The following is a 24,618-nucleotide window of genomic DNA, read 5'->3' as shown; positions in this document are numbered from 1 at the left end:
TACCATATCCGTTACCTAAAGCTCAACTTGCTGCGCTCGAGAAGTGTAAGCACCCCTGATGTGCTGTACTGTTGGCGGCCTTGGTACTTAGTTTAAGTGAACGACCATTTCATGTCCAGTCTATCGCGCTCACTATGCAACACACCGATCGACTAGGAGATTTTCTATCACTCTTCTAATCTCCGAGCTTATCGTGCAACGGGGTTTAGCAGTCTTTGCTTTCACTTTCACTACACTACTGCACGGCCCACCCCACACAACAAACGCTCCCCCTCGACGATAAATACCCCGCAGCGGTGCATCACAACCTCTTCTCCTCTCTACCTCCACCAGAGTTATTCTCGTTAATATCAAAGGTCTTCTCTCTTTTCAACCACACTCGTTCAAAACCACTACCAACCAACCGCAATGGCTATACTCAAGCCACTCCTCCTCGCCGCCACGGCGCTCATCAACATCGCTGTTGCCAGCACCGCATTCTCCTCTGGAGCCGCCCCGGCAGTCACGTCGGTCCACCTTGTCACATCCGTCACCTTCGTCTCCGGCTTGCCGGACGCGCACAGCAAGACGTGTGATACGACTACGGTGACTCAAGTTGTGCCTCCCACCACGGTGACTGTGACTGCGATCCCTAGCACAACTGCTCACTCTTCTACTGTTACTTCCGGTCTCGACAAGTCCGTTCATGTCTCTTTGGTCCCGGCTAAGTCGACTGTAAGTCACCTATTGTGTTTACACAAACCCCACTATCTTGCTGTTGCTTGATCTGATGTTGCTGAAATAGACTATTTCGACTGCTACCTTGCACGAAACCAAGACCGCCACCTCCACGACTAAGCCGCCTTACAACGTTCCTATCAACTCGACGGTTCCCGTATCTACGCCTACGCTTACCTTTTCGCACTCGCATCACGCTAACTCTAGCATTGTGCTCCCGACTGGAACGGGTGTGTCGCCTAGTGCTTCTTACTCGCCTCCTTATACTTCGCCTGAGTTCAACGCTGCTACGGATGCTAAGAACGTGGCTGATGTTGTGCTTGTTGGAGGTGTCGTCTTGGCGCTTTTAGGGGCTTAGATGGGAGGGCATGTTCAGGGCTCTTGCATGCTGGTTTCCGGTCTTACTGGCGACAAGAAAGGGGAGTAATGGAAGTCTGGTAGTAATGGCTAGATGAGTCTTCTTCGTTCGATAAGGAATGGATCGAGGATATGAGGGTGATATGGTCCTGTAGTAGATACTTGCAGAAAGAAAGAAATGACAACTTGTGATTCCACAATCCGATTGAACTGATTGATAAAGGCCGAGTGATTAATCTCTCACCTTGCATTCTGTCTACCACTTTTTTTGGGTGTCGCACTCGCTCAAGTCCCTCACAGAGGCAAGCGACGTCGACTAGCTGCCTCTCCCAAACCAGCTTAGCGCTGTTTGCCCCACGCGTGAGCGGCGGGGCGAAGGTCTCACACAGTGGGTTGGGCAAATCTTTGAGTCACTTTGCCCAACATCGACGACGGTCCACTTTGCACACGACTTTACCATTTTTGCTTTCCGGTTGAAAGTAAAAACTACTCCTGGACCTCACCTACCACCTTAGGCTTAAAAGGGAAAAATCGATACCACACACGAAGCGAGCGATCGAGCGAAACAACCCACGGTCCCTCACCAAACCCAACCCAACCCATACATACATCAAGAAACGATCAAAAGACACATATTCAACATGTCGCTCACGAATTGCCGGTTTTACGAGGAGAAGTACCCCGAGGTGGAGAGCTTCGTCATGGTCAATGTCAAGCAAATCGCCGAGATGGGTGCATACGTAAAGCTACTGGAATATGGTAAGTCCTCAAGAACCACAAACAGTGCAAACGAACGAAGCCCAAACTAACACAATGTAGACAACATCGACGGCATGATTCTTCTCTCTGAACTGTCGCGACGACGTATCCGATCGATTCAAAAGCTGATTCGCGTGGGCCGCAACGAAGTCGTCGTCGTACTACGTGTTGACAAGGACAAGGGCTACATTGACTTGTCAAAGCGCCGAGTATCTCCTGAGGACATCGTCAAGTGCGAGGAGCGGTACAACAAGTCCAAGATGGTGCACAGCATCATGCGCCACGTTGCGGAGAAGACGCAGACCCCGATTGAGGAGATTTACCAGACGATTGGATGGCCACTGAACAAGAAGTACGGACACTCGATTGATGCATTCAAGCTGAGCATTACCAACCCAGAGGTCTGGAATGATGTTACCTTCCCCAATGAGGTCGTCAAGGAGGAGCTGCAGAGTTATATTGGCAAGAGGTTGACACCACAACCCACCAAGGTCCGCTCGGATATCGAGGGTATGTGGATAGCGATTATGAAGTGTGGATGTGTTGCTGATTTTTTTTTGCAGTTACGTGCTTCGGATACGAGGGTATTGATGCTGTCAAAGAGGCTCTGCGATGTGCAGAGGCCAAGAACACACCCGAGAACCAGGTCAAGGTCAAGCTGGTGTCGCCACCTCTCTATGGTATGTTGGAGGAAATTTTGCAGGTAGCAGACCAGTTACTAACATGTCAGCAGTCCTCACCTCGCAATGTCTGGACAAGAACGCAGGTATCGCATGCCTCGAACAAGCCATCCTGGACATCAAGGAGAACATTTCAAAAGCAGGCGGCGACTGCCAGGTCAAGATGGCGCCCAAGGCGGTTACAGAGAACGATGACGCGGAGCTGGCAGCGCTCATGGAGAAGCGCGAGCGTGAGAACCAGGAGGTTAGCGGTGACGAGGATGAGAGCACGAGCGATGAGGGTGGTGTTGCCGAGGCTGATTAAGCGGGCTTGGAGAGCAGGAGAATGATTTGGTACGAGCAATGATGATCACGATGGGAAAGCAAGGGTCAAAAAGTGACTACCGGCGTTGGAGGCGTCGATGATACAAAGGGATTCCAGCGTTTTGCGAGAGCATCCACAATGTATGTATAGCATCCGTCCTGTCCAGCACCTGTTTTCCAGCTATTTCTTTGGAGAAGAGGGCATTGAGTGTATGAGAAGAAGAACGAAAGAACGAAAGAACGAAAGAGAGAAATCAATTCAAGAAGACCTCGAATCAAGAGCGAATCCAAGATCCAAGATCCAAGAATGACAAGGCGCGGCGTTGAGCGGAGAGGGGCGGAGAAAGAGGGCAGAAGAGGAGCTTGGGCCGTGCGTGGGCGTGGAGTGGGCGGGAGATGGGCGCCATGACGCTGCACATGTGGGTTTGCGAGCGTTGTCAATCCAGCTTTTTGGCGCCTTCGCAGCCAAACGCTAACTGGCGCAATCCTTGTTGGACCAAGCATTTCTGCTATCTTGTCGGCTGCCTTGCTGTCGCTCTTTGTTATCGTCTATTATTTTTTGTTCCGCACTTCTTGGAGCAGTTCGACGGGGCTTTCTCTCCACAGCGGGCCAAGGATACGCATCGCAAGCTTGATATCCTAGTTAATACCTACCGCAACAATGGTCAGGTGGGGTGAGCTGTTCAGCTCCAGCGAGGGCCATGATAGGAGACACAGGATACATGATGAGATGAGCGCGCGTACGAGAGCTTTTGGACTGCGGCCCCGGGTGGAGAATACACAGCTAACATGTGCCAGTACTGCCGACCGCCCACCGCGAACGCCATATGCCGCCCCCGCCCATTGATCCCAAAGATGTCACGATAGTAGCCCTGCGATTGAAACATCAGATTGAGCAGGTTATTCCCTGCGAGCTCGAAGAGGACCAGATCACGCGCGCCCATAGCCAGATCATAACCGATGCCGTGCTGAAGACGGCGCGAGAGGCGGGAGCTCCCGAGCACAGTGCCTGTGTCGTATATTGCTTGCTACATGTCAAGAAGTGGTTCAGCACACAGGCAAAGGACGAGCTATGGGACGCCGACCTCCACCATGTCCGCGCGGTTGCGGCCGAGGTCATGGCAAAACGCTTGATTGAGGCTGAAGAGGATATCAACTACCTCTTTGAGGAGGTCCTGCTCAAGCGCTACTCGACACTTGTCGACGGCGAGCCTTCTGTGCCTACCAATGCTGTGGAAAAGGCGGTCGATTTACATGCCGTAACAGTTATTGGATCGTCAGGATACCAGAAGTGCATCAACTACCTGTGGCGCGGATGGATTGTCCAGGACGATGAAGACCCAAGCCGTTTTGTTACGTACGACAACAAGACAAATACTAGCTACTGGGCTCATCTGGATCCGGACCGGATGCGAGTGCCCAAGTACCAGAACTGGGTCCAGATTGGCATGTCCTTCATCTACCTGGGCCTCTTTACTGGTGCCATCAACACTATCAATGCTTCGGGCGACTTTGATGTTGTCGAGTGTCTGCTTTATCTCTTTACGCTCGGCTTCATATGCGATGAGGCAAACAAATTCTGGAAGGTCGGCCGGTACTACATTTCCTTTTGGAACATGTTCAACAGCACGATGTACGCCCTGCTTACAATCTCGTTTGTCCTGCGCATCGTTGCGTTTGGGCACCCCAGGAGCACCGATGATGATGGCAGGCGTGACTACTTCAATAAGCTGAGCTACGACTTTTTGGCTTTTACTGCCCCTATGTTTTGGATGCGTCTTTTGCTCTATCTCGACTCGCTTCGGTTCTTTGGCGCCATGTTGGTTGTGCTCAAGGTTATGATGCGCGAGTCGCTCATATTTTTCCTCCTCTTGTTTGTTGTTATTATTGGTTTCTTTCAGGCTTTTATCAGTCTTGACGTTCTGGATGATGATTTGATGAACGACACTATTTTCATCATGCAGGCCATGCTCAACGCCATTATGCAATCCCCCGAGTTCGAAGGCTTTGATAACTTCTCGGTAAGTATTCTAACTAACCTTTCCATTCTTGTGAAAAAACTAATATGTGCGCTACATAGCCTCCATTCGGTATAATCCTCTACTACATTTTTACTTTCGTCGTAATGGTCATCCTCCTTAATGTCCTCATTGCCCTATACAACTCCGCCTACGAAGACATCACCTCGGCCGCTATCGACGAATACATGGCCCTCTTCTCCCAGAAAACAATGCAATTCGTGCGCGCTCCAGACGAAAACGTCTTCATCGCCCCTTTCAACCTTATCGAAATGGTTTTTCTCATCCTCCCCTTTGAATGGTGGATGGACCAGAAACGCTACGACCGTCTTAACGATATGGTCATGGCTGTAATCTACTCCCCGCTCCTCCTCATCACCGCCATGCTCGAGCAGCAAGAAGCTTGGATTGTAAAAGAGAATCGACGCCGCGGCGAGGACGATGAAGATGTGACAATGGAGTGGGAGCAGGTGCTCCAAGGTTGCGATTTTGAAGCTGATGGCTGGGACAAGAAGGTGCAGGCTTGCAAGCCCAATGTTGAATTCGACACTGCGGTTCTTGAGGTCCGCGCGCTGAGGAAGGAAGTTGCAGAGCTGAAGGATATGCTTAAGACGTTGGTCGAAGGCGGTGTTAGCCCTGGTGGTGGTGGGGTGGGCAAGTGGGGTGGTGAGACGCTTGGTGAGAGTGGTCTGGCGAAGCTGGATGTGAGTAGATTGGCCTTGCAGGGTGAAAACTCCGAGAGTGGTGCTAGGGATGAGTAAGTGTTCTTTTTTCCTCTTTCTGTTTCCTTCTATCCTGTCGATTTCTCTCTTTTTTTTTGTATACTACTCGCGCGCGTGTGTGTTTGCTTGTTGACTTTTTTGTGCTTTTCTGCATCATCTAGGCGCTATAGGAGCGAGTTTGGTGAGAGTAATGCGAGTGATTGGCATTCGGATTGATCGAGAGGACTCCCTCTCTTCTCTCTGTCGACACACTTCAATATGCTTAAGGGGGTCCTTTCTCTCCGTCAGCCTTTCTTTTCTCGCTTTCTTTCCAAACACCGATGTCTGGGCGGGCATGAAGGCTAGGAGTGATGGTACGAGATCGTGTAGAGCCAGTTATATTTTATGTTCGATACGGGAAATGCAACGATTCTCCTTCTTTCTTTCTTTCTTTCTTTCTTTCTTTCTTTCTTTCTTTTTACTGGATTTCATGTCGCCCATTGCAATGTCTCGCACATGAGATTGTGTAGTGCTCACAGGAAACGGTAAGAATGGGAGAAACAGGTGACTTCAGACGTGTTGATACACTTCAGTCAATGAGATTGATGGCTATCTGGTCTTTTCCCCCTTCTCCAAAGTCCTCTTCTCTCTTGTATGGGACCTTTACCCAAGATCGCAGTGTCCGAATTCCCTCACCCCAGGGCCTCCAATAAATTAATGAAGCGGAAGTCATGGAGGCAGAAGGAGAAAATTCGGATGCCGGGAGCGTCAGGGTGAGAAAGGTGTAAGGTTTATTGAATGAGGGGTAGTTGACAAGGGTAGGATGTGGCTGGGGTGATTATTTTGAAGATTTCGGGTTTGTCGGGGCAGGGGTGGGCGGATGTTGGAAGTGGGGTTTGCAAGGGATGGGGTGGTAGCAGACAGTAGGTCGAGCGTTTATCGGCTTTTATATGTTTGGGCTAGTTTGGGGTTTGGGTGCTATTTCATGGTTGCTCTTGTGTGCGAGACTGCCTGAAAAGCATGGTATTATGATTAAGCTGTCAGTTGAATCGTATGTGGTTTTGGCTGAAGATGGGCCATTCGAGGGCTTGGGTTTTAATGCTGGGATTAAGACGCCTCTTTTAGTAGTTTTCACTTGATTTTCGAAAGATTTTTCTCTGGCCACGGTTCATGAAGCATGGGATGAGATGAGTGGGGTTTCGCGTTCTGGTGCATTAGCGGGTGGTGTCCGTAGGTGAAGGCAAGACGACCGGTTATGGCAAACTGTACATCCTTTACCACGGCGATCCAATTGGGCTTTTGAGATTCTGGTTTGCACCTAAAGATCTCGCCTAGTGCAGTAACCAGTAGCTTGTGACTATCATCACTTGAGTAGGTGGGTCCGTGATCAACGCCTCCCTACTTAGCTCCGCAATCAATGTAACCATGCACTTGGAAAAGTCGGGGAACGGCGACAAGAAGTAGTTCACTCCTGAACTATCAGTTCCATCTAAGATAAAAGAGTAGCGCACTCCTCAAAGCTTAGCCTTAATCCCGAAGCTCTTCTCCACAGCCTCCACTCCCTTACTCGCAACGTCCTCGTCTTGACTCGGCGTCCCAGTACTACAACCTATAGCTCCAACAACAGCTCCATCTTTCTTGATCGGGACTCCACCCGCAATCGTCATAAATCGGCCTCCGTTGCTGTGATTGATACCGAAAGCGGGACCGCCAGGCCAGACGACGTCTTTGTAGATGGAAGTTGGAGCGCGATGACCAGCCGCAGTAAAGGCCTTGTCGATGGCAGTGTTGATTGAAGTGAATTTAGCGCCTTCCATGCGTGCGAATGCGAGAAGATGGCAGGCGTTATCCACAATGGCAATGTTCATCGGGACATTGATTTCCTTGGCTCGTGCCTCTGCAGCTTCGAGCGCGACGCGCGCACCGGCGAGGGTCAGTGTTGGAACCTCCTTGGTGCTCATTTTGGCGGCTGTAAAACAATGGTTCACTTGTGTGTTGGTAAAGGCGAGCTACTGTATGTTAAGATGACGCTGCGTGTTGAGACGCGTCGAATGTTGGTTCCGGATATTCACGGACCTATGTCGTATACAATCGTTGCGTTGTAGAACTCACGTGACACTGGCTTGCGAATGCGGCACATCACGTGATAAGTATTTGCATCATGTCGCGTCAACTTCGGGATGCTGTATGAGCTCAAGCTTCTCGTTTCTAGAGAGAAAACTCTCACTAGTAAATGCAGTGCAAAACCAAGTCCTGAGAAGGCACATGAGAGACATGTGACGAAAATCTCGTCGGCTCGCGGCCTGTCTGGATCTGGAAGTCCGGCGTGTGCACTCTGGCCTGTTGCCTTTATTTTACTAAGTATCATCGTCATCGAGAGTAAGATACAATGATGCGCCTACAGTCGGTCGGAAATTTCATCTACACCCATTCATCAAAACTCCTTACGTTGACCGACGAATGATTGGTACTTCTAGCTTCGCCTGGCCTAGAATGTACTATTTGTAATTATGGCTCCTCTTATTACAAGAAATAAACTACATGTCATAGTATTAAGATAACCATATTGAACCACTGAAAGGTACGGTGTCAGAGGGCATAGTACGTAACAACATTCAGCATGCTACAGCTCGATCGGAAGGTTTCGGTAACTGTAGATCACATAGACTATATGCTGTACGACATTCTCTAAATCATCTAGCATGGTAAATCGCCAACCCTTAGCGTATCCACATATTCTACTAGGATTCTGTCAGGGTTAGGGGAAGAATTCTATGTCCGGCATCTTCGTCCACAAATAGCGAACGCAATGATACGGATATTCACCTTATGGCACTTCCAGCCTTGGAGAATATCTCGGACTCACCGCTTGTTGTGAAGCTGTCAAGGATAGAACTGAGGCTAAGTATACCCCTGCCTAAGTGAACGTTTAACTTTCCTTGTTGAGATCCTTGAGACGTTACGATCTCTTATTGGCTTCTCAAGCTACATATTGTACCACCGACGCCGGAAAACATATGTACTGAGGCGCCCTGCTTGATGAGCTAGATGCAGCGGCTTCATTGGCACTTGGCGGTACCGCAAAACAATGCCTCATCTTGACAGCGAGCATCCTACGTATGTACTTAACACAACCCGTCAGACCAGGGCGGTGGGCCCCGATCTACCCACCTCAATCAAGGATGCATAGATGCAACATCCCTTTTGGCGTGGTGCGGGTGTTATCCGGGGACTTTCTGTGTTGTTCATTTCAAATCCTGGACACATTTGCCAGATTTGATAAGCATGTGTAGTACACGATACGAGGAGCGAAGTTTCTGCATTTCATGCGCAAGCTCGCGCAGGACGTACCGAGCCGACCAATGTGCAGGGCGCTATTTCTCCTTGGCCGGTCCGAAAGGTGATTTGATCATTCGCAGACGGTGAATTGAGAGAGAGAGATATCATTACCCACCTGCTGTACATGTCTGGTGTATTCTAGTAAGCAGTACGACAAGGCAGCCAGTGTGTCGGGAGAAGATGCGCAGCATCGTTAAGGCAAGCTTAGATGCAGGGGTCAGCCACATACCGAAAAGATGCCGACGCTAGTCCCGAAAAGGGCGTGTACAGCTGTGGCTCACCGTGCAAGATGTGCCTTTGGGTACTACCATTTCATCTACACCTAGTACTTGCTTACATCTACACACCCTCGCCTGGTATGCACCAACCAGGATTATCCGCAAAATCTCCGATGGGCTTTGCCCCGCACATGGATACGGGTCAAGTCCTGCATGGTCTGTCACACGTCTTAGGTATCCCCGTGTCAGGCGCACTGCATGTGTTTCCGAGTCAGGGGGAGGCGACTCGTGGTGGAGAGCGTTGATCTTCTACTAAGTATGCATGCACGTTAGCCCTTGCTCAGCAAGAATTTCTTTACTTGCCTCTGAAGCTTGCACTGCCAACCACACTTAGCACTGCTAACTTCCATTGGTTCGCTGACGGCAAGCATACCGCCACTACGTATACTGCTAACATAGTCTGGTCGCGAAGAATGCGGTCGGGCCACTACTGCCGGCCGTCAGATAGCATCCTGCATAGTGCTTTGGGCTTCAGCATACATAGCTTCACTAGTCCTGGCCGCGTCACGTTGCATGTTATCTGCCTTCCCTGGTTCTCCTCCCATTTATTCCCGCTGCCCGCTGCTCAGCCTACGACTGCCACCATTCGACTCTGAGGATCGGTTCGCCCGTTTGGACTGACATCGAACACACACTGCTCTCTACACCACATTCGCAACAACAAGTTGGGGCAAGATGTCAGGTGGCGTTTTCTGTGTCTGGGCAAACCTGCCAGAGAAAGTGACAGAATGGTACAAGGACGAATACTTGGCGGCACAGGACCACGTGGATTCTGTACACACGATACAATGCGAAATCACTGCGAGCGGCATGGAACATGAGCCCGTCGGAAAATTAGATGCGCCATGGCCTTGGCTTACAGTCTACGAAGTTAAAGATGTCGCCCAGACAAACAAAGAAGTCGATGTCGTATGCAATGACCTTCCGGAGGTGGCAAAGAGTGGTCCACTCAAGCATGTGCACTTCGACGTAAGGTCATACCGAGAAATCAAAAGATGGCAGGATAGCGATTGGGAAGGCGATGGGAGTGCGGGTAAGAAGAATAATCAAAAAGAAGCACACCCTAGGCTAATGCGGCCAGACATCGAACATGTCGCGAGCGTAGCAGCTATGGAATGGACGATGGATGATGACAAAGAAGAGGAAATTCTGAAGTACTACTATGACGTCGTGGGGCCTACCATTTCCAGCTCCCCAGATGTGCTGCGATTCCGTCTCTTCAAGCTCGACCGTGCAATTGTTGTCGACAAGGACCAGAAGAGCACTATTTTGGATAACAAGAATCTTCATAAATACTTTACTCTCGTCGAGCTCGCATCGGAAGAATGGCCTTGGGACGTTGTTGTCGACATTGCCGAGAAGCCAGGTTGGGCAGAGTACTTTGAAACACAGACAGTCGTGGTACGTTGCGTAACCCAAAACAAGACACCATTCACTAATCAAATACAGAAATGGCAGCTTAGTCATTACCTGGTTAGGTCGGCACACTGGAAGGGCAAGGAAGAATCCTCCGCTTCCTAAGAGGCGTTGAGGCAAGCGGATCTCGGGCCATCAGATCATGCTTGTATCTCATCTCCATCCCGGTTGATGACTATGCACTACTCGGGGTCTACCAATATAACCAAAATCGCGACCGGCTCTTGTCTACTACATGGAGACATGAAGATTAGGAAGTTTGGTACCCTTCAATCGTTTCGGTCTCAACTGGTCATGCGCCAGACCCTCCTCTGAAACTATTATCAACCCAACAGAAATAGTGGCCTAGACCATATTCCATGAGAAGAAGGAAGAAGCTATAGATCGATATTTACCGCTTCATTGCGACATGTTCGAAATTAGACAAGAACCTAATCTATCCGTATGCGCATATGAATCTGGCACCAAAGCCTTACAATAAACAATTTATCCGCATCACTCACCTGTTGATACTCCGCTTCCCCTACTTTCCTCATGATCTCCGCCGGATCCTCAGTCTTAGGCGCCCCAATCTTTCGAATCGCCTTATACACGCCCACCGACGAGTACCCTATAAGCCCGCAAGCGCCTAGAATAATTGTCCCAAGTTAGAAACATCCGAAATCCAGCAAAAAGTTCAGAAAAGCCACAACTAAAGAAAAAAAAGGAGAAAGATCTCACCAGCAGTAGGCTTGAAAGCCAGGTTGGCAATCCCCGTCATGAGGCCTGTACTAAACCCAATGATGCCATTCTTCTCTGCACCGTCAATGGGTTTAGTAGCAAAATCACGGATTCCATCGCCAAGGCCGTGGCCAAAGCTTTTTGCGCTCACCAGCAGACCGCTTCTTAATCCCGTCACGTCCTCGTATACCCGCACTTCTTCGCCGTACGTCTTGGGCAGGTTATGGAAGCCCCTCGTGACGCCGTGCATGATCAGTGCAGGACTCTTTAGGCTGGTTGTTACGACACGGCCGAGACCCTTGGCCGTGCCGAGCGCGACTTTGCCGGCGGCATGGGGTATGCGTTTCGAATCCGACGAAGAGGATGCCGAAGGTGTAGAAGTGGATTTAGGCTCTTCCTCGGTGGTCTGGGAAGAAGATTCTTTGGTCGAATGCGAGGTGTGGAATAAGGGACTGGCTTGCTTGCCTAGTTCGATAGGGCCTGCGGCGAGACCCAGCATGATGCCACCGACAACGTCGTAGCAGCCGAGTAGGGCGCCAGATATGGGGTCGGTGGGGTCACGCTTCATATCTGTATCTTTAGTAATTCTTGCATTATCGTTAGCATGATTCAGTTTGCTAGTCAGGGTCTATGGTAGTCGGCTTACAGGCGGAGCTCTTTGGTTTCCAAAAGTCCTTCTTTGGTTAGTACGGCTGCCGCAAGACTCGATAGTGGTATGTTCTTCCTTTTCGCTAGCCATGCTGCGGGCCGGTCGTGCAGTACACTGCATGAGCGTACTCTAGTATGATTTTCTGCTGCTACTACTGGGTCGGAAAGGTGGTAGTGGCGTACGTGCGATGCAGATATTGGACGTACGAGCGGCGTACCTTCTCCAATAGGCGTGTGGTCGTCGGAAAAACGGCCCTGCGGCACAGCACCACTCTGGTTATGCGAATCTGATGGCGGTTGCAAATATCTTTGGGAATGGTGGTCTTCGTGTATTGGCGAGTCAGCTCTCGGTGTTTGGTGCTCTTCATAAGCTGGTGAAGGAGGGGGTTGTCCTTGATTGTCCTCGTGTGCCGGCGATAGCAAACGCTGTGTTGGATGATTCTCGTGCTCTGGAGACCGATCTTCTACACGCGACTTCGTGCTTCGAATCTGTTCTGCGTCTATTGTGCGCTCTTCGTTTGCCACTAGTTGGGTGTACTCTGGTAGACATATGTTGTCAAGGTCGAGACTCTCTCGCGGGGTATATTCACCAGCCGATTCTTCGTCAGCTGAATTCTCATGTAGTGAAGCAGAAGCTTCAGTATCTGCGTCAAGATGTTAGATAAGTCCAATAAATTCTCTGCATACTGTTCTATCATACCCGTAGCGTTTGGGGTCTTTCCATGCCCGCTTTCAGAGAGCGTACTTAGTTCTGTCATTTTCCACAACCAAAACAAGTGCTAACTACTAAGAGATCGCAAGACGAAGAAATCCAATTCGGAAAGATCTCTCGCCAAACTAATGAGACAGCCTTTGTGGTATTGAATGCTCAACACCCGCACCAAATACAGAGGCGTTACAGTCCGAGGCTGACAGCGCTAAACCGTATGGGGGTGACTTCAAGTACTGGCGGAAGGCTTGGTACTCCGACGGGTCTGATTCGGTTCCGTCTATGTAATGTACAACCAGGGGTGGATCTTTGTGTGAAGGAAAAGGCTCATAAAACGGTTCCCACTATACAATTTTGGAAGAGATACGAGTTCCGTTATTACCGCTCTGAGGTCGTGTAGGCGGTTGTCGTGGCTGAAGCATACAGGTCCCCTGCGAGGCTGACGTGGTCATCAGACTACGCGCGACGTGTCAAGCCAAATTGAAGCCTCATTCGCTCTGGTAAACATCACACAAGCTTTTCTGCAAGAGACAATTCTTGTTTTGGGCTCGCTGGCCAACACTTGCGGCTTCTACTAAGATATTTACATAATTGGAAATGTATAAATTCTTCGGATTCGATCGCATTACCTCTTGAGGTCTAGATTTCCTACATTCAGAATGGGATACCTCAAAATTGAATCCTACACACGGAAATCTTCGATCAGATTCGGCTAGAACAATAGCCACTCTGCTCTAGAGCCACTTAGAACGACGTTGTTGTCGTAATTGAATATTGAACCGTGTATTGTATTTGGTCCACGCCCAGTGATGAGTTGAAATAAAAGTGCATTAAATGTCGATAGTGCTGTTTAATTTAGAACTGCTTGAGAATGAACCACTCGTAGTGCATAATCTGCTGTTATTCTTGAAAAAACATATGGCACTTGGAAGTATACAAAAACAAGAGCTTCGTGCCAAAAGTGCAGCCTTCTCTTTTTGTACCGTTCCCCACAAGTAGCAAAAAGACACAATGGCCAAAGAAAAGGCAAAAAGTAATGAATGGGTCTTACCGCGACTCGAACGCGGGGCCTCTCGCAAGCTGTGCTCGGGAAATCCCTAAGCGAGAATCATACCACTAGACGATAGGGTTGTTAGAACTGAAGGAGATGATGAATTGTGATGTGGTTGCTTACCCATAAGACCAAACACGTGATTTCGATGGAAAAACGTAGAATTTAATGTAATATATTGTCTTTAAAGATAGATTTTCAGAACATCAAAGGTTTCGAGTTGTAAGTGGGGCTGTTCCGAGATGACTCGAACTCACCAACTGCATTTGGCAAATACGGATACAACAACGGCACGCCCTACGCTGTCATTACCACGACTAGAACATTCCAAGTAACGGCATGGGGTAGGCAATATCTTGGCTTGGTCAGGCTTTCTCAAGAGCTAGTCACGAACCAAATGTTTTTAATGTTTGGATACTCCTGTTGAGCCATCGCACCTGGATCTATCCTACATATTACACGCAAGCGAACATGGCCCAGCCGAACGTGAATATTCGCCTTGCCATCTTCCCAGAAGACAAACAAACTGTGGAACAATTGTTCCTTGCCTATGCAAAATCACTTCCCGTTAGCCTCGACTTCCAAAACTTCGAACACGAGCTGGCCGAATTGCCGGGAAAATATACAATTGAAAAAGGAGGTGCAGTATGGTTGGCGTACGCCTCGTCCCATGCGTCAGAATCAGTATCTTCAACAACATCACTTGAAATGAATGGAAAAACACAGCCCGACTCCAACTCAACAAGAGGTGAAAGGGCGGTGGGATGTATAGCCATACGGCCATTTTTCTCTACGCCGACTACCGCCGAATCCTCAGCTTTGCTAGCGAACTCGACTTCGTCAAGCACCACAACATGCGAACTAAAACGACTTTTCTTAACCCCAGAATCGCGAGGGCTTGGTGCGTCAAAGCTCTTGATGGATGTCGCAGTCTCTTATGCGACGAAATGGGGCTACAAGGAGATGTTGCTTGACACGCTGAGGACGATGACACCTGCGCGGAAATTATACGAGAAGTATGGGTTCGAGGAAATTGAGAGCTACTATGAGAACCCAGAAGACGCTGTTTTCTATCGCCTAGCTTTATAAGGAAGCTCACATGTAGCTATTTATACCATTCTATGCGAAATCATACATGGGCGCATGTAAAAAGGAATAGTAGTGGGGCTGAAAGTGGTTGATGTGTGGCGTAAAGTAATTAAGTTCAGGGGCGTGATCGCGCGTTGGAAATATCGTCATCGATTTCTCGCCTAGCGCGTCTTCCTTTGTCGCGACACCCGTAGACGACTACCCCGTTCAAAAAGTTGTCGCCACTTATCCCTAACACCAGCATTGGAAGTTACTACATTGCGATACTTCTCTCTTGTTCTTAATTTCTGGCCTTTTGCACAACTTCATCGCTCTCTGCCATGAGCGCGATATCTAAATCCCCTTCTACGCCTGCGTCATCGCCGCCACCTGCCACCATGGAAAAGGAAAACGTGCAACAATCGATGCAGGAGGAAGAAGAGCGCATGAGGATACAGCGCGAGAAAGAAGACGCGAAACGCGACGCGCAATTAGAGGAGGAGAGAAAGGCAGACATCAAGAGTGGCAAGGAGGTGTTAGATAAGAAGTTCCAACAATTGGAGTTTCTCATGAACAAATCGAAGTTGTATGCGTCAGTGATGCTCCAGCAAATGCAAAAGCAGGAGGAAGAGGAGGAGGCGCAGGACAAGGAGACCAAAGGCGAAACCTCGGCACGCGAAAGGAACGCGGAGAAGACGGCAGCCGAATCGCAGAGACGAGCCACGCGCAGAAGCACAGCAAACGAAACGGCGACAGCGAATACAGAAGAAGCAGACACGGCACCGAAGAAGGGGCGTGGGAGACCCAAGAAACAAGACACTAAAAGTCGAGGAGGACCAAAGAAGCAGCAATCGGACATATCTAGTTACTTCAGTAAAGAAGAGCTGAAGAAAAAAGCAGGTACTGCAGAGGCAACAGAAGATGAGAAAGACAATGTCAAGACAAGCGATATCGGAATGACGAACCTCAAATCTGCAAGACAACCCAAACTCGTCACTGGTGGTACAATGCGGTCATACCAGCTTGAGGGGCTGGAGTGGATGGTGTCGCTATACAATAACGGTATCAATGGTATTTTGGCTGACGAGATGGGTTTGGGCAAGACTATACAGACCATTTCCATGCTGGCTCATCTTTGGGAGAACAAGTCGTATGGTCCTTTTCTCATTGCCGCACCACTCAGCACTACGAGCAATTGGGTTGCGGAATTTGAGAAATGGACACCAAGCATGCCGGTCATGCTTTACCACGGCGACAAGAAAGAGCGTGAGAGACTGCGCAGAACTAGATTACGAAACCCTGGCACAGCTGACTTTCCCATCATGGTTACGAGCTATGAAATTTGCATGAACGATCGCAAATACCTTACAAGTTTCGGTTGGCAGTTCATCATCATCGACGAGGGGCACCGCATCAAGAATCTCGACTGCAGACTGATTCGTGAGCTGCAACAGTTTCAATCCGCAAATCGTCTGCTAATTACAGGTACACCGTTACAGAACAACCTGACAGAGCTGTGGTCGCTGCTTCATTTCCTTTTGCCTACAGTGTTTGACAAACTCTCTACATTCGAGAGCTGGTTTGACTTTTCCGGACTGAAAGACAAGGCTAGTTTTGAACAGTTGTTATCGGAAGAACGTCAACAATACTTGGTCAAATCACTGCATGCAGTGTTGAAGCCTTTCCTGCTGCGTCGCGTCAAGACGGATGTCGAAAGCTTAATGCCCAAGAAGCGCGAGTACGTCTTGTATGCGCCGTTAACCTCGATGCAACGCGAGCTTTACCAAGCCATTCTTGATGGTACCAGCCGGTCTTATCTCGAGGACAAGGCAGTGGAGAGACTCAGTATCGGTCTCAATAGTCGAGCGGGGACACCGTTGAGCATTCGCAGTAACAACGGTAGTAACAAGCGTAAAGCTCTGAGCGACATGGGTACTCCCAACAAGAGTGCAAAGACTTCCCGCGCTGTGACACCTTCATCTGTCGCGTCGACCCGAAGCCGGGGTCGTCCAAAGAAGAATTACGAAGAGGTCAGTGACCAAAAGTACTTCGCCAATTTGGACAAGCCAGAGTCGGAGGATGAGAACGATGAAGATCTTAGTTCGGATGCTGAAGACGAGAAGATACGCGCAGCAACATTCGAAATTGCGAAACGTCAACTCATGCAGAAGAAACTTGGTAATCCCATCATGCAGCTTCGGTTATGTTGTAATTCGCCGTACAACTTCTTCAATCCATTCATCAAAGTCGACACGGACGGGGCTGAAACTTTTGCATCGGAGACAGAACCAGATGAGACGCTCGTATCAACTTCGGGCAAGATGCTCCTATTGGACTCCATTCTTCCCGAGCTTATAGCCCGTGGGCACAAAGTTCTCATTTTCTCTCAATTCACAACTACCCTCGATCTCCTTGGCTACTATCTAAATCTCCGCTCCTGGAACTATTCTCGCATAGATGGTTCCGTAGCACAAACCGACCGGCAGGAGCAAATTTTGGCATTCAACAAACCCTCATCTGCTACAAAAGAAGCTGCCGATATTTTCATATTGTCCACACGTGCAGGCGGCCAAGGTATCAATCTAGCAGCAGCAGATACGGTCATACTTTTTGACAGCGATTGGAACCCGCAACAGGATCTCCAGGCCATGGATCGCGCACATCGTATTGGCCAAACACGCAATGTCATTGTCTATCGATTCGCGACACGCAACACTGTAGAGCAGAAACTTCTTGAGTCTGCTGAAGCGAAACGTCGTTTGGAAAAGCTCGTCATCCGCAAGGGCGGTGTGCGGAATGATCGAGGTGGAACAAGAAGCTCAGAGAAGGAGCAGGAACTTGAAGAGCTTCAGAAGCTATTGAGGAGAAGTGATGGAGAAAAGTACGATATCAACGAGGCGAGTCATGGCGGGACATTATTGAGCAAAGAAGAGCTCGAAATCTTGTTAGATAGGAGCGATGAGGCATATGAGCGAGCGGAGAAGGGATTGGATGTTGGTGGAGACGGCGCTGTTTTCCAGGCTGTGGGGAAGAGGGAAGAAGGTGCGCTCATGGAGGGGTTGCGGGCTTGATGGAAATAGATCGATGGATGAACTTTGGGAAACAATCCGCATTATTAAGCAATGCTATACTTTGCACAATATAACTTGATTATCAGTCAGCTTGACAGCTACGTCATCTCCAACGTACCGCGACCATATTGACTACCTTTGTTACTGTAGCGGCGGCGATATTGCCGCTGTAAACGTTGACACGCCTCTAGAATTGGTTTACTGCTATTTGATTCCATACAAAAACCAATAAAAGCTACTACGAAACGCCGCAAAACGGCCCAAATGTCTTTTTTCCATGCGATAATCCATTCAAAACCGAGTATCTATAACTCAAATAAGAATGTTTACACTAAATTGAAAAACTGCGTGGGCTACGGAGGTAAAACGTTTACAGCTTATGGAAACCCTGCAATTAAACGTCTTCTTTTAAGATAATAAGTCGAGAGATGAGCCATGTTTCTTACGACTCAAAATGAAAATAATGGGTTCGAGCTGCATACGAGGGTGAAAAGTGGAGAGATGTTTTGTATGAGAGTCTATGATGATTGTATTTAAATAGAATCTTCATATTTAACAGTATACGAAGCGTACTTATTCTCACGAGTGGTTTTAATGAGAAGTTCTCGAGAATGATTATACACACAGTATCTTCTGTCATCAGTGCTGAGATAACTTATTTGCATAATATGGCAGCGTGGTATACCATAGGAGAGAACGGACGTATGCTATTTTTCCTTGTTATCTGCTTATTAGCTAATAGTTAACAAGACTTAAAGCACTGTTTGGTTGCCCGGGCACATCATAACTACGAACATGCGATTATGGGCAACGTGAACCCACGCACTTGATCCCAACATCGGTTTTTGAATTAGGTAAAAACAACATATGATACATTGAGCTGAGCCCCGAACTCCCAGAAATGACCCATTCAGAATTCCTAGGATTTCTTCTCAATGATATCAGGGTATGTGATACATGAGACGACCTGAGCCCAACCCCATAAAAATGCATTAGGGTTTGGATTTGGAGGTTTGGATACCATTACTCTACCTCTACGCAGAACGATGAAGCTTCTTTCAGCTGGCCATGCCCACCTGCTGTAGCATAACAGGACCTGTCGACAATGCTCTTACGATAAAGCCAAACATACCAGCGCCAATGGAAACCCTAGTGTTGGCAGAATTCACTCCGAATTATGACCCCTTGGCAGTTGTTGATTCGCAAGGATGAACATGCCTTATGGATCTAAACAAGACTACTATGCCACAGTGAACTATGTTTAAGACGAGGACTGAAGTGGCATTTCGTATTGTTTTTGTATCGCCGAAAGCCATAAAGACCCGAACATTCACATTTAATATTGCATTCCATATAAGTTTATACTACCACCTTGGCCACTACACGTGTTGTCACACACTTCTGTTTAGGTAGTGACTCTGCATGTGTGGTAGCTTCACAGCAGCAATCAATGGCGGTAACAACGATAGTATCCCAGCTACGTTGCTCAAACTTCAAGAACTGTAGCTAAGATTTTTAAATGTTTTTGCCAATATGAAAGCAGAGCTTGTTGCGAGAAACCCCCAGTCCGCGGCAATGTGACGTTGTTCCTTCATCACTCATCATGTGTACTATGCTCTATATCAATGGGTTCTCTTGCCGTTACGCTTTTGGGTTAATAAGATTAAGCGCTTCTCAAGACTAGAAAAAAAAAGAAAGTCACGGGTGCTATAATGTCCCATGTTATCGGTAAGATCAAGAAGGAGCCGATTAAGTTCGGCAGTCACACCGGGAACAAGCCCGTTCTAAAGAGGGCCTAATCCATAATTTACGAGAAAAACAAAGAAGCGCCTAAGGAAAACTCATGAGTAGCAGCCGTTGAGAACGACAGGACAGTTGACTACATCAGCAAGCGTGAAAGCACTAAGATGGGTGTGAGCCAATTATTGATGAGCGATGACATACATCTAGTCGAAGATTGTAGTGGTATCATCCTGGTCAACGCCACTTTTACAAAGCTGAAGCTGCTTGAAATGATCACTAGCACCCCCTTCACGTGAAAAATGGCACAATTCTAAAGGGGGATAGTGAGGCGAAAGTGTTCCATTTTTCGTGTGGAGGGGGTACTAGTCCACTGGCCAAGATTAAGGCTGACCAAAAGACGAAGCATCGTTTCACCTTTAGTTCGGATATGCACAGCAAGAGAGGCTCAGTAACACACTAACTACTAAAGTTGAGTTGGCTGACTGTGATGGACGAAAGTTATCGAATTGGCCCCCAACATGTTTCGTATGTCTTGGATTCAACACAGACAAAATTCAGCTGGGCTTTGGAAATATTGTCGATCAAGCATAAGGTTCGGTCTAATCACATAACAAAATCACACAGCCACACCACTCAATCGTGTGTAGCCAGCAGACGGTCTGCACCTAGCTATTGGAGAATGTAACGTAATAACTTGTGCGCAGCCATTGCATAGCGTATTGTTTAGGAAACATGAAATCTTGAGCGATTTTCCATGTGCTTGCCCTTTTTCATATATGGCACATTGCCGGTACGGTATTAAGCCGTCATGATGTCAATGTCAGCACAAGTCCCAGAAGCCGGGCCGTGTCCTGCAGAATACGTACGAATGCACGCACAACCAGCCATGGACGAGGCTAATCTTGTCTTTAATCGGTAGTCAACACCCTCCCCCTTTTCCGTAAATTGAGACGTATTCACCAGGTGCGAGATTGGTCTTTGCCGATTCTGACCGGCGCCTTTGCTCCTCGGCGCCTTTGCTCCTCGGCGCCTTCTCAAGCCACATTCACTATGCAATCCTACTTCTCCCCGGCCATTGCCAATGGTACGAATGCCACTTACGCAATCGGGATTCCGCTGTCTCATGACCGACGCACCCCAGAAAGGGCAAGCAAAAGGCTCGAAACGAGATGCGATCAGCACAACTAAACCGAGATGGCTTGTCGGCGCGGGAAGTTCCCAAACCCTCTAGACCACTCATAGCAAACACCAAATCGTGCATACAGACCTATCCTGGCAAACAGCGCCACAGCTATTGGCAGCAGACCCTTGCGTTCCCCGCGGCCAACTTCAGAGGTAGTACAAAACAGGACAAAAGGGGTCGTAATGCAGATCTCCACGGGAGCGCGCGTACATGCGTCGGAACCATATTAGGAAGTAACCATAAACGGTCCGACGCCCACAATTAGACCAAACCAGATCTCGTAGCACCTCCGTTCTCTTGGTCGCAGTCGCTGGGCTCGTCGGTCTAAACCCAATCGCAAAGACTAGTCTCTAGATCGCGAACCACGCGTGCGGCTAGTCCAGTAGGGGAACCTACACCCAAGATATCACTTCCAGGATTTATGACGGGTGTTGGGAATTATATATAACAATTCTTGGGTGTAGATTTAAGGTTTTGAGCTGAATGCGCAGTTGATAACTCTAAACATTGATACTTAATTCGAGAACTTAAAAATCGAAGTTCTTTGGGAATGATTGACGAGATGGAGTACGTCACGACGATGTAGTAGTATGCAAAGCTAGATGCTTCGATCTCCCAACAACCATCCGCACATAACACTAGCACACTCCGCTCTCCATTTACCCCAGACACATCCTCATGACCCGCAAAAAGAAGAAAGCGGCACAAATGACTAGGGGCGGAGTGGCGGTTGGCGGGGAGTAGCATACAAACAACACAACATGTGTACATGGCGCGGGACCCAAACATGTAGATACCTTCCCTTTCCTTGCTCAAACCACTCAATTCCATATCCAATAACACGCCCCGGAAATGGTGAAGAGCCACTACACATTCCATCGCCACCGATCCTAGCATCGAATCCAAACACCACGCATCACACGCCCAGGCCCATGCGCTATCCATATGCCCATCCATCAAGCTAAGTAGCACTAACAAACCCCTTCCGCCAAACCAGCTAATGCTCTACGTAACTTCCCTCTAGCCTCTGCAGATGCACAACACCGCAACTAGCAAAGCGCATCTCTCCCGCACTAGATCAAACAGCACGCAATCTACCCATCTACACATCCAGGCCCCTCATTTACCACCTACCGTAACTTGACCCTAGCCACCGCAACACCCAACCATCCCACCTTCCCCCTTCCCTCCCTTGCACGCACACACCAAACGCTACTTCTAGCCCGTGACGTCTCAAGGCCCGTCGCGCCGCTACGTGACCCGGTCACCGGGGGCATCCGCTGTTCTTCAGTGCAAGCGGCGGCCTCGCCGAGGATGGTCTTGAGGAGGCGAGTGAAATTGATTTGGCGCATGAATGGGGCGGGAAACCGGGGGAACCGGGGGGGCATACTGACGTTGATATTGGTGGAAAGTCTACACAGTAGCGGGAAACGCTGCTTAATTCCTAAATCGACATGTATGCACAAAGGGAAAAAGTAAGACAAAAATGGGACGGAGGAAGGCGAAAGGTAGCCAGTTGAGGCCAAAGACGGTAATGTATATTAGAGAGACAGAGCTTAAATGATTGGGGATTTGTCGTGTGGCACTCTGATAATATTTTTTCTTTTCTCCACTTATCCATTTCTTCGATTGTCGATATATACACATATTTTTGTGGGAAGAAATTTTTCCAACAATGTATTTTCTAAATGCGAGAATCGCACTCCTCGCTGTGGCGACTGCACCGTTGACGGCGGCATGGCCGACTGCTATACTGGATGCTGCAGAACATGATCCCGAGTTGCTAAAGCGTGCGGAGCAAGAAGTAGCAAGGGCAATGCAAGCAAGACAGAACAGTGCAAGCGCCGCCACAACTATATTCGAGCCCGTCCCCATCTTCGATGCAAAGGCACAGTACATCGACGTCAGCGCGGGGAGCGGCCATGAATACGTTCCCCCGGGCCCTGACGACCTTCGGGGCCCATGTCCCGGGCTGAATGCTCTGGCAAACCACGTACGTCTATTCATCAAAAGAAGAAAAAGCATTTTTGCACATGTTTTAGATGTCATACTCAACACTGCATCTCCGTAGAACTTCCTACCGCACAATGGCTACGCCACCGTAACCCAGTACGTCGAAGCGACGACCAAAGTCGTCGGCATGGGTCCCACCCTCGCCCTCCTCCTCTCTGCTGTCGGCGGCGCCCTCAGCGGCGACATCCTCAACTGGTCCATAGGCGGCAAGCCCTCGCTCGCCCAGGCCGGGCTGACAGGCATCCTGGGCAACGGACTCACGGGCTCGCACAACAAGTACGAGACCGACGCATCGCCCACACGCGGAGATCTATATCAAACCGGCAACAACTTCAACACGGTGCCTGCGCAGTTCCAGCAGCTGATCGATGCGTCGCCCGGCGGCGTCGTGACCCTCGAGAGCCTGACTGAGTTTCGCAGTGCGCGAGTGGATGCGCAGCGGAAATCCAATCCGTATTATTTCAGTGGGCCATTTGCCGGTGTGCTGGTGCAGCCGGCGGCGTATACGTTTATTTTTCGCTTCATGGCAAATCATTCCGCGGAGAATCCCGAGGGCGTGCTGCCGTATCATGTGCTGCAGTCGTGGTTTGGGATTCAGGGAACAAGCGGAAAGTATACTGCTGTGCAGGGTGGAGAGCGCATCCCGAATAATTGGGTGAGTTTTGTGACTTCGCGTGTGACTAGAGAGTGTATGTGTGCTAATGAGGCGTCTCTCTCTTGCTAGTACCGTCGTCCGATAGCGTATCCATATGACACGCCCTACTTTCTTGCTGACACCTTGAACGCTGCTGCTTTGTATCCCAAGTTTCTTGAGATTGGCGGGTACGTTGGTCCTTCTCTTCCAACGGCAAGCGCCGTCACTTACACTGACTCGTTATAGAAACACCGGTCAACCTGACTCTTTCGTTGGTGTGGATGTAGCAAGCCTGACCGGCGGTATTTTCAGTTCTGCCAATCTCCTCAAGGGAAATAACCTGGCTTGCTTCGTCTACCAAGTTTCCGCAATAGCCAAGCCCGATATCCTTCTTGGCCTGCTTACTACACTTCTCGATGTGGTAAACAATGCGGTTGCTGCTTTGAGCTGTCCACAGTTGAAGAATTTTGATCAGAGCGTGCTTAAGCAGTTTCCTGGCTACAACAGGCAGAATGTGTACGGGTAGAGCGAAATGTCTTGGACTGGTAATGATTCATGACTTGGTTATTGAGCGGGAAGATTGGTGATCTCATGCATGTAAATAAATACAATTGTACTCAAAAATATGAAGCAACTCTACAATCAAATCATTCAAGCGGACGATTTGCCTCACCACAGCATCGTCATACTATACAAGACGTGCATGATAGGCATACGCATGCACTGATAGGGACAAATATGTAACGAGGCCGTCTCCGGCCCGACCCTCATAAGGGAGTCAGGCACAAACAAGGACAGATGTCGATATTTTTCTTCCAACGTTCCGTTAAGAGTGCACCGTATCAAATCACGGGACTCCTGCAGGCTCAAGGCCTGCATCGCTGGTGTGTAGTACATCACAATTTCGGTCAATAACTGCTTTGACTCTGGACTGAGACAAGAAGATCGGGGTCAACAAGGCAGAGAGAGGACTGACATAGAACACTGTCATGGTGCAGGCATCATCAGTACCGAGCCTTCGACATCTACAACTTACTGCGGTGAGTTCATGACCTCGTATAAATATCATGTTTCATTTGTGGTTTACGGCCCCACACAGGTAGGCTCGTTGGTGCTGCCACCACCTACCGTTGTCTCCTTTTTTTCACAACGCCATATTTGTACTTTCTACAAAATAGTAGTAAAGTGATACCCATACGCCTTGCTAACA

The 24,618-nt window shown here is 48.9% G+C and overlaps 11 protein-coding genes across 11 annotated transcripts; 7 read left to right on the top strand and 4 right to left on the bottom strand.

The window, feature by feature from the left end:
* Positions 1-408: 408 nt before the first annotated feature.
* Positions 409-1,075, top strand: COCMIDRAFT_8080 (uncharacterized protein; the record flags this gene model as incomplete). The annotated part of the gene is made up of 2 exons (XM_007692958.1): positions 409-714; positions 785-1,075. 2 exons carry the CDS (start codon positions 409-411, stop codon positions 1,073-1,075), a joined length of 597 nt encoding a protein of 198 aa, XP_007691148.1.
* Positions 1,076-1,715: 640 nt separating this feature from the next.
* COCMIDRAFT_39604 (uncharacterized protein) lies at positions 1,716-2,817 on the top strand (the record flags this gene model as incomplete). The annotated part of the gene is made up of 4 exons (XM_007692967.1): positions 1,716-1,833; positions 1,894-2,343; positions 2,397-2,513; positions 2,567-2,817. The coding sequence occupies 4 exons, from the start codon at positions 1,716-1,718 to the stop codon at positions 2,815-2,817; spliced, it is 936 nt and encodes a 311-aa protein (XP_007691157.1).
* A 729-nt stretch (positions 2,818-3,546) lies between these two features.
* Positions 3,547-5,595, top strand: COCMIDRAFT_8078 (uncharacterized protein; the record flags this gene model as incomplete). Its single annotated transcript, XM_007692957.1, has 3 exons — positions 3,547-3,556; positions 3,615-4,837; positions 4,897-5,595. The coding sequence occupies 3 exons, from the start codon at positions 3,547-3,549 to the stop codon at positions 5,593-5,595; spliced, it is 1,932 nt and encodes a 643-aa protein (XP_007691147.1).
* A 1,454-nt stretch (positions 5,596-7,049) lies between these two features.
* On the bottom strand, positions 7,050-7,496 carry COCMIDRAFT_103784 (uncharacterized protein; the record flags this gene model as incomplete). Its single annotated transcript, XM_007692975.1, has 1 exon — positions 7,050-7,496. The coding sequence occupies one exon, from the start codon at positions 7,494-7,496 to the stop codon at positions 7,050-7,052; it is 447 nt and encodes a 148-aa protein (XP_007691165.1).
* A 2,331-nt stretch (positions 7,497-9,827) lies between these two features.
* COCMIDRAFT_8076 (uncharacterized protein) lies at positions 9,828-10,673 on the top strand (the record flags this gene model as incomplete). The annotated part of the gene is made up of 3 exons (XM_007692956.1): positions 9,828-10,185; positions 10,234-10,553; positions 10,602-10,673. 3 exons carry the CDS (start codon positions 9,828-9,830, stop codon positions 10,671-10,673), a joined length of 750 nt encoding a protein of 249 aa, XP_007691146.1.
* A 326-nt stretch (positions 10,674-10,999) lies between these two features.
* Positions 11,000-12,694, bottom strand: COCMIDRAFT_103807 (uncharacterized protein; the record flags this gene model as incomplete). The annotated part of the gene is made up of 4 exons (XM_007692974.1): positions 11,000-11,196; positions 11,289-11,875; positions 11,935-12,580; positions 12,637-12,694. The coding sequence occupies 4 exons, from the start codon at positions 12,692-12,694 to the stop codon at positions 11,000-11,002; spliced, it is 1,488 nt and encodes a 495-aa protein (XP_007691164.1).
* A 1,473-nt stretch (positions 12,695-14,167) lies between these two features.
* Positions 14,168-14,785, top strand: COCMIDRAFT_29030 (uncharacterized protein; the record flags this gene model as incomplete). Its single annotated transcript, XM_007692961.1, has 1 exon — positions 14,168-14,785. One exon carries the CDS (start codon positions 14,168-14,170, stop codon positions 14,783-14,785), a length of 618 nt encoding a protein of 205 aa, XP_007691151.1.
* A 425-nt stretch (positions 14,786-15,210) lies between these two features.
* On the top strand, positions 15,211-17,835 carry COCMIDRAFT_103781 (uncharacterized protein; the record flags this gene model as incomplete). The annotated part of the gene is made up of 1 exon (XM_007692973.1): positions 15,211-17,835. One exon carries the CDS (start codon positions 15,211-15,213, stop codon positions 17,833-17,835), a length of 2,625 nt encoding a protein of 874 aa, XP_007691163.1.
* A 1,946-nt stretch (positions 17,836-19,781) lies between these two features.
* On the bottom strand, positions 19,782-20,703 carry COCMIDRAFT_103794 (uncharacterized protein; the record flags this gene model as incomplete). Its single annotated transcript, XM_007692972.1, has 2 exons — positions 19,782-19,854; positions 20,441-20,703. The coding sequence occupies 2 exons, from the start codon at positions 20,701-20,703 to the stop codon at positions 19,782-19,784; spliced, it is 336 nt and encodes a 111-aa protein (XP_007691162.1).
* Positions 20,704-21,758: 1,055 nt separating this feature from the next.
* Positions 21,759-22,149, bottom strand: COCMIDRAFT_29028 (uncharacterized protein; the record flags this gene model as incomplete). The annotated part of the gene is made up of 2 exons (XM_007692960.1): positions 21,759-21,834; positions 21,896-22,149. 2 exons carry the CDS (start codon positions 22,147-22,149, stop codon positions 21,759-21,761), a joined length of 330 nt encoding a protein of 109 aa, XP_007691150.1.
* Positions 22,150-22,436: 287 nt separating this feature from the next.
* On the top strand, positions 22,437-23,934 carry COCMIDRAFT_8072 (uncharacterized protein; the record flags this gene model as incomplete). The annotated part of the gene is made up of 4 exons (XM_007692955.1): positions 22,437-22,754; positions 22,833-23,429; positions 23,499-23,596; positions 23,655-23,934. 4 exons carry the CDS (start codon positions 22,437-22,439, stop codon positions 23,932-23,934), a joined length of 1,293 nt encoding a protein of 430 aa, XP_007691145.1.
* Positions 23,935-24,618: the final 684 nt, after the last annotated feature.

The sequence above is a fragment of the Bipolaris oryzae genome (assembly GCF_000523455.1).
Source record: "Bipolaris oryzae ATCC 44560 unplaced genomic scaffold scaffold_147, whole genome shotgun sequence".
NCBI lineage: Eukaryota > Fungi > Ascomycota > Dothideomycetes > Pleosporales > Pleosporaceae > Bipolaris > Bipolaris oryzae.
The sequence above is the reverse complement of the archived record's forward strand: the minus strand, read 5'-3'. Positions and strand labels throughout refer to the sequence as shown.